This window comes from Notamacropus eugenii, chromosome 2, assembly GCF_028372415.1.
Source record: "Notamacropus eugenii isolate mMacEug1 chromosome 2, mMacEug1.pri_v2, whole genome shotgun sequence".
In the NCBI taxonomy this organism is placed as follows: Eukaryota; Metazoa; Chordata; class Mammalia; order Diprotodontia; family Macropodidae; genus Notamacropus; species Notamacropus eugenii.
This window is the reverse complement of record NC_092873.1, coordinates 50,711,817-50,722,733: the sequence shown is the minus strand read 5'-3', so window position 1 is coordinate 50,722,733 and position 10,917 is coordinate 50,711,817. Positions and strand designations below refer to the sequence as shown.

Here is a 10,917-nt window from a genome sequence, read left to right as displayed (position 1 = left end):
TTTGTAAAATGGGGAGGAGGGCGGTTCCTTGCACGCCCTGACCAGGAGGATCCTTCCTACAGTGCCCACAGCACGTGGGGGCCATCCCAACCGCTCCTCTGGGCTTACATTCCTTCCTGGTCCCGCACTCCCACCCACAAAAGGCGGGGTGCGAGAGCAGCCCACGTGCAGCTAACTGGCGGAGATAACGGGCTCCTGGAGGGCCTGGGGCCGGGGCGGGGCGGGGGCGGGGCTCCGACTCTCGGCCTGACTCCTCCCATTCTCTCTCCCTCCTCCAGCCTCTGCCCGAGCGCAATCGACAAACCCCGGGTGACTGGCATGCCGCGGGACCACTGATGCCCCGCCCCCGTGCTGGAGCCGACCAATCATAACGAAGCTGGTCCGGGGGCGGGAGCCGGCGGGGAAAGCCTCTATGAGAAAGGGAGGAGTTTGGGGCGGGTAGGCGGGGCGGAGGGGGCGAGACTGACGAGCCCCGCAACCAATGGGTGGGCCCAGCGGACCCGCTGGCGCCGGATCCCGACGGCGAGAAGCACGAGGGGCGGGGCGCGGGGATCCCGGAGCGGCGGCGGCGGCGGCGGCAGCAACGGGTCCCGGAGGCGCCATGGACCGGGTGGCCAGCTCCATGAAGCAGGTGCCCAACCCGCTGCCCAAGGTGCTGAGCCGGCGCGGGGCGGGCGCGGGCCCCGAGGCTGCGGAGCGGGAGAGCTTCGAGCGGAGCCAGGTGAGGCCGCCCAGGGTCCCCGGGGATCGGTCCCGGGCGGGGCTGGGGGATGCCGAGGGTCCGAGGAGGTCGGGCGGAGGCAAAGGGATCCCGAGCGGCTATTCTGGGGGTCCCGAGGTGCGGGGGTCACTGTGGGGCGAGAGCGATCGGGGGATCACTAGAGGAGGCGGAGAGGATCCTTGGGGTGCAGGAAGAGGGGAGCTTGGAAAGGGTGCTGGGGAAGAGATCGGGGATCCCGTGGAGTTGGGGGGAATCTTGTAGGAGGGGATCTGAAGAGATCCTGGGGAGATCGATGCAGGCGGAGAAATCTAAATGGATCCCGAAGGGAAATCTGAGACTCCAAGGCCAGTGAGTTGGGGAGGGGTCATTTCAGAGATGACCCCAGGGGAGGTCCAGAGCGAAGGGGCTCCCCCACCCCCCCAGCAGAACGTCGGACCTGGCAGGCTGTCTGGATGGACAGAAGAGCGTCAGCTCCCCGCAAGCCTGGACCAAAGAAATGGGGCGAACCTGGGATGAAGCTAGGTAGGGAGCTGGGGCATGGGGCTCAGAGCTCCCACTGCAGTCATGTCCAGGCGCCAGGCCCTTGGCACTTCTGCGTGTGTAACCAACCCACTGAGCCTGGGAGCCTTAGTTTCCCCCTCTGGGCATGTATTGACGCTCGAAGGAGGGCTGTGGTGAGAAAGGTTTGGTAAAGTCCAGTGGTCCACTACTAGGAAGGGGATGGAAAGCAGTCCCCGGGGAGAGGAGTGGGCAGCTACCTCTTAGGGACTGCTTCCCTGGGGGGCAGAAAGGAATGTTTTACTCAGCTCTTCATGGCTAATACCCAGCATTTTTATAGTCCTTTGAGGTTTGTGAGAATTTCCTCCTAATTTGATCCTCACAACAAACACTGTGAGGTATGTGCTGTTATTATTTTCTGATGGGGAAACTGAGGACAAGATAAGTTGAGTAACTTGTCAAGGGTCACATAACTAGTAATCCTCTAAGGGAGAATTTAAATTTAGATCTTACTGACTCCAAGTCCAGCACTATCCACTGCGCAATCAAGCTAGCTGCCTCTCTAGGCACATAGATTTAGAACTGGAAACAACATTAGAGATTGTGCCATTCAAACCCCTCATTTTACCAGTGGGGAAACTGAGACCCGAGTCATTTAACTCGGCCAACTTCACACAGGTAGTGGTGTTAGGGGTGAGATTTGAACTCAGGACCTCCTACTCCAAATTCCCTGAAACTTCTGCTGTACCACACTGCCTCAGACAAAAAGGGGATGAGACCTGTGGAATGGGGGGGGGGGGAGAATCAATAAATGTTTATTGAGCACCTACTGTGTGCCAGGCACTGTACTAAACTGTAGAGGTACAATAAAGAAGAAAACATTGGAGAGAGGCTTTGAATTAGGGATGAGTGGGAATGAGTGCCAAGAGGACTGGTACAGAAGGGCACCCTGACTGTGGATCACAGAGCTCTGAGATTATGCGCCAGACACAATCAGAAGGCTGCTCCTATCAGGCTTGCCCTGCAGTGGCCAGCCTCACCAAGGGACACATTTATTGAGCGTCCCCCATGCCTTCCCCTCACTCCCACTACTGACCTCCCTGACTTCCTTTCAGTCCCAGCTAATATCTTAACTCTTACCGGAAACCTTCCCTAAGGCCTTTAAGTTCCTGTGCCTTCCCTCTGTTAATTATCTCCTGTTAATGTGGTAGTTTGCTTACTTTGTGAATATTTGTTTATATGTTGTCTTCTCCATTAGACTGTAAGCTCCTTGAGGGCAGGAACCGTCTTTTGTCTCTTTTTGTATCCCTGGCACATAGTAGATGCTAAATAAATGTTTCCTGATGAGTTGATCGATTGGCGAGCCCTGCTCTTGCGGTGATGGGCAAAGACTAGTAGAAATGACAAATCCTCCTGTGAGGTGACTTCATCTCTCTGATGGCATCTGCATAGCCAGGACACGGTGCTAGTTCTGGTTCTCAGCATCAATAGATTAATAATGACTAGTTTTATCTTCAAGGCATTTCATGGTCTAGCTGTTAAGCTTTTAAAAAGCAGAATGAATCCTTCCATGCTACAGTGGGAAAAATGGTGGATTTAGAGCTAGAAATGTGTTCACATCCCAGCTCAGCCTCACACATTTCCTGTGTGACCTTGGGCAAATCAACTTATCTCTGTGGGCCTCAGTTTCCCTCTCTGTAAAGTGAGGGTAGTTGGACCAGGGGGCCTTTGAGGTCCATCCCTGTGATTCCACTCCTTTGACACATCTCCTGTGACCCCTCTGACCCTTGATAAAGAGCCTTGCAAGTAATTTTAAAACCATCCAAAAAATAGGAAGGAAACAATTGGATTTCAACTTAGAGCAGGAGTTTTTAACTTTGTTTAACTTTGTTTGTGTCATGGACCCCTTTGGCAGCGGGGTGAAGATTATGAACCCCCTTCTCAGGAAAAAAAATGTTTCTAAATGTACAAAGTAAAATCCAGAGGACTATGGCAGAAGTCAATTATGTTGAAATACAGTTATCAAAATATTTGGGGAAAAAAAGCTTTGCACCAAGTTCCACAGACATTTAGAACCCCTGGGTTAGAGAAAAAATTGATCAAAGAAGAGGTTGAAGCTCTTTACAAATGGAACTTGAAAAGGAGAAAGTGTTCTGCCCATCCCATCCCTGGCACCGCTTGGCACTGTGAGTAATGGCAGACTGATCTGGACCCAGAAGTCTGGCCTTCTTGCGTAATGCCATCCCTAGGGAGGAAGTGAGTGGTTACCACTGATCCCATAGGCCCAGTTGGGGTGAAGGTGGTTTATCTCTCCATCTGGAATGTGAGGCTGAGAATTTGAAGATTAGCCTTCTCTCTACCCTTATATTCTGAGTCAGAGGCCTCTGAGATTGGAGATTGTACCCTGGCGTGGCTGGAATTGAAAGGAGTTTGCTTTCATGTTTGGAGGCTTGCAAATATTTCCGCTTGCTTGTTTTGGGTTTGGGTTCTCTCCTTACCCCCAACCCTGCTCTTTGAACTGGATAAATAAATAAAGACAATTTCAAAACCAGGAAAAATTCATTCTGAGGTTTTAGCTGAGTAGAATCTGGAATCAAATGGAGAAATACACTGAAGACACTAACCCTCCAAGCTGATGGAAATTAGGTCTGTGAAAACTTTCCGAGCCAGGCGTGGTATGTCTTGGAGCCATCTAGGGATGGCCCAGCTAAACTGGGCTGGGTGAGGCCAGGGCTTTGTAACCTCCCAGGCTGGGGCCTACTGCCTGGCTGGCCACTGTCTGCTTTTGACCTGGCGCCACTTTGGTGGGAGGAGGTATGCGGGGGGAGTGAGCATAGGCCAGTTGTCTCATGCCCACATGGGGATGCATGCGTGTAGGGGGCAGGCAGGGGGAGCGTTTGGAATGTTTGTGGTATTAAAGATAGAGGGTTAGGAAGAAGGCTACCAGAACTCAGCAATAGGCGAGCCAGCCCAGGAAGCTACAAATTTGAGTAAGCTGGACAGGACCCCTCATTTTACAGCTGAAGTGACTGCGGTTGGGAGAAAGGAAGGACACAGGGTCATAAACATAGAGCTAGAACACAACTAGAAGGTATCTGAGGCCAGAATTTTGAACTCTGGACTTCTTGGGCTTATAGTCTAGATCCTGGGGTCTTGGCACAGATGCTGGGTTTTCACCTGACCCTAGAGCAGTAGGCTGAAATCAGTGGGCTCCTTCCTGGCCCTGGGCTTGGCAGCCAAACTCCAGATACCCACCCTTCCTTTTAACTCAAGGCAGGCCAACATAAGCCTGTCAAAAGTGAAATCGTTTGAGAAATAAAAATAGCATATGTCCTTTGAACAAACACTGGAGCCAAAGCGCCATGTTGGCTGTTTGGGTTGTAAAGCTGAAAACAGCCCAGTTCCTGCCCTCCGGGAGCCAACATTCTTTTAGAAGGCAGTGCATGATTGTTCATCAGAAAAGGGACTAATGGAGGGAGGGTGGTAGAGCCCTGTGTTCCAATTCGCCTCAGACACTTACTGGTTTCAGCTCTAAATCTTAGATCCTATGACTGGAGAAGAGGGAGAGGTCGCTAGAGCATGGGGGAGGTTTGGTTTGCTGGGTCTTTGGAGAAGAGTGAAAAGAAGGTTCAGACAGGTGGAGTCACTGGCCCAGGGTCACACAGGCTGGAAGAGGTTGACCCCATGACTTCTAGAGTCCCTTCCAGCCTGAGAGCTCTGCTGCCATTCTCTCCTTTTCTGGGGAGGGAGAGAAGGTGGTGCTTTTTGGTGCAGCCAAATTACCACCTTAGACCTTATACCTACTCTGTGAGAGTGAGCCTGGGCTCTGGGGCAAGAGAAATATTTGGATCAGCCATAACCTCTTCTCTCCTAGAGCTTACAGCCCACAGAGGAATCACTTCTACTTACTGCCTCTTATCTCATCCCCTTTCTTTTCCCAAGACCAAGAAAGGAGAGGAAAGGCATCTCAGGCATGAGGGTGGGGGGAACTGTGCAAAACCCTCTGATCTGAAAATACACCCTTCCCCCCCATGTGAGGTGTCTGCCTCCCTGTATCCCAGGAAGGGTGATTCACATGACCAGGGTGGGGCCAGGATTTACCAACAAGGGCTTTGGTGATTTTTTTCAAAACAAACCAAAAACCAGATTTTTTTTTTCTCCCCTCTTTTGCTGGTTGGTTGTCTCCCCTAGGGAATCAGGAATTATTTTGTTTTTACTTTTGCATCTACCCTCCCTATCACAGAGCTTGGCACATAGTAGGTACTTAATAAATGCTTGTCAGTTTTTGTGCAATAATTCGTCTCTATATTCCAAGATCATCCTTGGTCTTTAAAAGGACAGGATGTGGTGTTACTTTTTATCCTTGCATCTCTATAATTAGTAGTGGATCACAGGGTTCTTGCCCTAGAGCTAAAAGGGGCCTCAGAAATCACTGAACTGTCCCCTACATTTTACAGTTGAGCAAACTGAGGCTCACAGAAGTCAAATGACTTGCCTAACGTCATTCAAACGGGAATTGTTGTTGGGTAAGATCTGTTTCTTCCCCATTAGAATTAAAGCTTCCTGAAGGCAGGGATTGCTTACTTTTGTCCTGTATCCCTTTTATAAATGCTTGTTGATTGGGTAAAAGCCTATGATGGAGAGAGAGCTGGAGCAATCCTGCCTTTCTTCCTGCTCCCTTTGGGGACTGTGTACAAAGCAGGCCAAGCTACAGGAAGTTCTTGAATCGAAGACTGGCTGACTCTGCTCAGGGATCATCTTAGCACCTCTACAAAGGCTTTGCCCAACTTACTTTGGAAGAGCATTCCCCAACACTGCTTTTGAGGTATTGGTTTCTCCTGCTGTCCCTGCTTCTGGGGGAAAGAAGCCATGCTTGCAAGTTCACAGTCTTTAGAGTTGGAAGGGACCTCAGAGCACTGAACTTGGTCTCCTTCTCATAGAATCCCTGCTTTCAAGCTGCAAGGGACCTCACTGGCCAGCTCTTCCAAGCATTTTACGGATGAGGAAACTGAGATCCCAAGAGGTGAAATGACATCCAAGGTCACACGGCTAGGACCTGATGAAGATGGGATCTAAACTCAGGTCCTCTGCCTCCAAAGCCCAGCCCTTTCCCCACCAGAATCCCAGGACTAATAGTGCAAGGCCCTAGAGAGCTCTACTACAGTCCTCTCATCTTACAGAGGAAGGAGCAGAAGTGGGATGCAATCCTGGGTTTTCAGACCCCGAAGTCAGTGTTCTGTCACTGAACCATACTTCCTTTATCCCCCACCATACCTCGGACAGTGTTCTCCCCACATTGGTGCTTACCAGAAACAACCTTAAAGCTCATCTTGTCCATACTCCCTCCCTTTTACAAGTGAACCTGATTTACTTCTTAGCCATTTAAAGTCATTTTATAATAGTTGAGTGAGAAATAACGATGTGCTGGGAATAGAGAATACAACCTCTGCCCAGGAAACAAGATGGCAGCATAGTGGAGAACCAAGTCAGCAAGCATCTATTAAGGACCTACTATGTGCCAGACAGATCCAAGTTAAGAAAACCTCAAATCACATCCCACCTCAGACACTTATGAGTTGTGTGACTCTGGGCAAATGGCTTCTCTCTGCCTCAGTTTCCCCATTAGTAAGATGGAGATAATAATAGTAACACCTACCTCTTATGATCTAAAGTATGAAAACATTTCACACACTTTCCAGTATGTTCCAAATGGGAATTATAATTAAAGGCAAGAGGAAAAAAGCACTGTGTGCCTCTGTGGCCTCAAAGCTTGGGTGTTGATTAAAAAAACACAACCTCAAATCCTTCCATTTCATAGGAGCTTCCATTTAGAGCTGCCAGGGGCCTCAGTGGCCATCTATAATCTTTAATAAGTTCCAAAGTATCTTATTTTCACATATATTATCATGTTTGTTCTTTACAACATCCCTGTGAGAGAATTCGAAGGGATTGGGAATGGGGTTGGGGGAGAATTGGAGGCTGTGATTCATTTCATTCCCAGTATGGAAACTCCCTTCAGTAATGCTGATCAGCTTCCTTCCGTGACTTAGTCTTAGCTGCTGTTGCAGTGAGAAGTTAGGTAACTCCTCAGGATCATACATCCAGTCCATGTCAGAGACAGCATTTGAACTCAGGTTCCTGACCCCAAGGAATACTCTGTTCAGTGCACTGCCAATCTAAAGGGATTATTCCCATGTTATAGATAGGACTCTACCTTTGGCAGTAGTCTAATGAAGAAAAGACTCCTTCTCGGAGTCATGTTTTTAAATGCATAAAACAAAATACGTAGAATTAGGAGGGGAACCCTTTATTTTGAAATACCATTATCAAAATAGTAAAAACGAAAACCCAACCTCAGGGGAAGTAAGGACTAAGTAAATTGGGCTGAGAGCTGGAGACCTGCTCATCCTTTCTCTTTTTGGTTCCTTCTCTCGGGTTTGGTTTTGTTTGGGTCTTTTTTGGAGGGGTGAATTTGGGGGAGTTTATGTATTTGGATACAGACAAACTTCCCCAGAGCAGAGGGAAGGTTATGGTTCAGAGCCAAGGATGATGGATGACCTCAATAAGGTCAGTAAGGGGATCTGGGGCCCGGAGGGGACCAAATGCATTCAAGTTCATCCTCCCTAGGCATTATAAGGCAGCATGCCTCTTTTCTCCCATTAGCAAAAAGGAAGTATTTCTTTGTAAAAATAGTACAGATCCATACCTTTTCTGCTTAAATGCCAGCGGTGCTGCACCCCGCCCCCCTGCTACCAACCCCCTATGATTCCTGAGCTTCACCTTAGAACATGAGACAGCCTCGGTCTACAGCAGGAGGGTCCACAAACCCTTTTCTAGCCACTGTGTGAAGCCCCCCCCCCCACCCTCACCCCAGGGAGGGAAAACCCCCAGCCTCTAGAAGCAGGCTCTTCCACTCTGGGACAGTTCTAGGGAGAGTCAGGGCATGAGCCCAGCACTCTAGAGGGTCCAACAGGACAGCAAAGAAGTATGGGCAAAGGAGACAAGGCTGTCCATGGAAGCCCATCAGATGTTGACCTTGAACACCTGGCTGTCTCTGGTCAGAGCAATGAAAATGATCTGATCAGCCTGTGACCAGTTACCCATTAATGTGAACTCTTTTTTTTTAACCTGAGATTCTCCCCAACCCTGAAGGGCACTGAGCCTCTCTGAGTCTGTAGTGTAATCTAATTCAGCTCTCAGTTCTGTTCCCTTCATCAGTCTCCTTACTTTGTGCCGCCTTCAAGAGCACGTATCATTCAGCTGTGCTCTGCTCGGATGAAGACTGTGTCCGTCTGTGGTCTTTTCCCCTTTACAAGAAATGAAAATGCATTGTTGCCACAGGAAATGCAGAAATGCAGATCTTCAGCCCCTAAGAACAGGTTTCTCCTGACATCCAGCCTCAGTCGGCCTCTTTGTACCTTCCACCATCATCCACAGTCCTGCTCTCTGGGGCCAGAAGAGGGAAATCTCCTCTTCTTCTGGACTAGACATCCCCCTGGAGTCAGGGCCTTCACCAGCCTGGTTGTCCTCTTCAGGACACTTCTCTGCTTTGCCAGTATCCTTCCTACACTGGGCTTCTCAGAAATGCATACAATACTTTAGCCAGAAGATAGTCAGACCATCTCCCTATTCCTGGAAGCTGTGCCTGGCATATAGTAGGTACTTAAGAAATGTTGAATTTAAAGTAACATCACACTTGAAAAAAAACTAATAACCAAATGCTCTGAGTCTCTGCCCTGGGAAAAGCCCACCAAATTGACTTGTGCAGCACTGGTCGACACCCTTCTTCCCCTTCACCTGATGTCAGCTCTCCAAAGTGCATGCACAGTTCCGAGTACTCTCTCCTACCATGTGATGCTAAGGTATAACCCTGCCTGCCCACCCTTCTCAAACTTGGTTTCTATGACCATAAGAGTGTCCAGACCTGGTCTTCAGTTAAACTAGACAAACCAAGAGAGTTATGTAGTCTAGTGGGCGAGGTAAGCTGCTGATCTGAGGATCTGGGGATCAGGTCTGTGGAAGGGCGGAGAGCTCTGTAGACGCCTTGATCCCATTTTGTTGTTGTTGTTTGATCAGTCTCTTTCAGTTGTGTCCAATTGCTCATGACTCCTGGGGTTTTCTGGCAAAGATACTGAAGTGGTTTGCCATTTCCTTCTCCAGTTTGTTTTACAAATGAAGAAACTGAGGCAAACAGGGTGAAGTGACTTGTCCAGTGCCACACAGCTAGTGAGTATCTGAGGCCATATTTGAACTCAGGATGAGGAGTCTTCCTAACTCCAGGTTGGGCACTGTGTTCACTATGGCAGTACCTAACATGATCCCATGTTTACATATTTAAATATCGTCAACACAAGTATTACTTGAGGTGACATCTAGGAAGGCCTCTTTTCCTGAAAACTTCATTCTCAAATGAAAGAAGATTTCTTGTCAGAGAGCCCCTTAGGGCCCAGCAGAGGCTTCTGGCCACGTGGGTGGTAATGGCAGCCTCCTGTTCTATCCAGCCACCTTGGCAAGTATGGCATCTGACAGCCCAGCCTAACCTGGAACCACCAACCCCATCCAGATCAGTTCTTCTGTCAGATCTGTCCATGCCTAGGAGAGCTCATGCTCTTAGTTTGGGAGCTCTGTAGAGTCTGAGTTGTCCCTGCAAGCGACTGAGTTGACGTGCTTGATGAGCAAGAGAGTGTAACCTCAGCTGCCCAGCTGACCATAACTGGCCAAACCATGCTTCACATCTGTCCACCCCAACTTCTGTCAGGTGCCTCACTGTCCTGTCCATTTCTTCCCTGCTCTGAGGACAGGAACAGAATCGACCATGCCATTGCTTCTAGACAGAGAGTGACATATGGCTGCTCCATGACTCAGTCCCCTTACCAACCCTGGGACTCCCCAGTAGCAAACTCCCTTCCTGGTCCCCATTCCCCTTTATGTAGCTTCTCAGGAGCAAGGACTGTCTTGTATCATTCTTCCTGTTTGTATCTCCAGCACTTAGAACAATGCCTGGCACATAGTAGGTGCCTAGTAAATAATTTCTCATTCATTTATTCATTATATGTTTTCTCCTATTACAGTGTAGGCTGTATGGGATGTAGGGACTATATCCATTTTGTGTCTGTATTAACACTGCCTAACACAGTGCTAGGCACCTTGTTGTTGTTGTGTTTGTCCTTCATTCTCAAAGAGAACACTGACATCAAGATGATGACATGACTTGAAGTTGATAAATATTCATTCATTCCTCATTCAACATATACTTTGTATATTTCACCTCTACCACTGATCCCTTTCCCATTTCCAGATTACTTCTTTTCCCCATGCCTTGGAATTCCTTAACTCAGGGAATCTCATTTTCCTTTCTTTTCCTTTCTTCTGGATACCCATTCTGTATACAAGACTGTAGCACCATAGTGTGTTAGTAAGTCTAATACACTGCAGTCTGGGAATTCTGTAAATTCTAATTTCTGCAAATCAAATTAGTGCCATTTCCCCATATCATTGGGAAAAGAACACTAGATTTAGAATCAAGGGAAAGTTACTTGTTACTGACCTGTGTGACCTTGGCCTAGTCCCTTGCCGTGTCTGGGTGTCATTCTCTTCAAAGGTCAAATGAGAGAACAGTCCTAGATGGTTTCCCAGGAGTCTCCAGCTCTGCTTCCTGGGAGCCTAAGAAGCATTTTCCCAAGTCTTGGTATGCTAAG

The 10,917-nt window shown here is 48.7% G+C and overlaps 1 protein-coding gene across 2 annotated transcripts in view; it reads left to right on the top strand.

The window, feature by feature from the left end:
• Positions 1 to 540: 540 nt before the first annotated feature.
• The window catches only part of HIP1 (huntingtin interacting protein 1), a 125,635-nt gene continuing 115,258 nt past the window's right edge, over positions 541 to 10,917 (top strand). Inside the window, exon 1 of one of the 2 annotated variants that reach the window (XM_072640234.1) lies at positions 541 to 721. In XM_072640234.1, coding sequence (XP_072496335.1) covers positions 602 to 721 — 120 coding nt within the window. In that variant the 5' untranslated portion in view covers positions 541 to 601. The remainder of the gene's footprint in view (positions 722 to 10,917) is intronic. The other variant, XM_072640235.1, reaches the window with a different exon arrangement.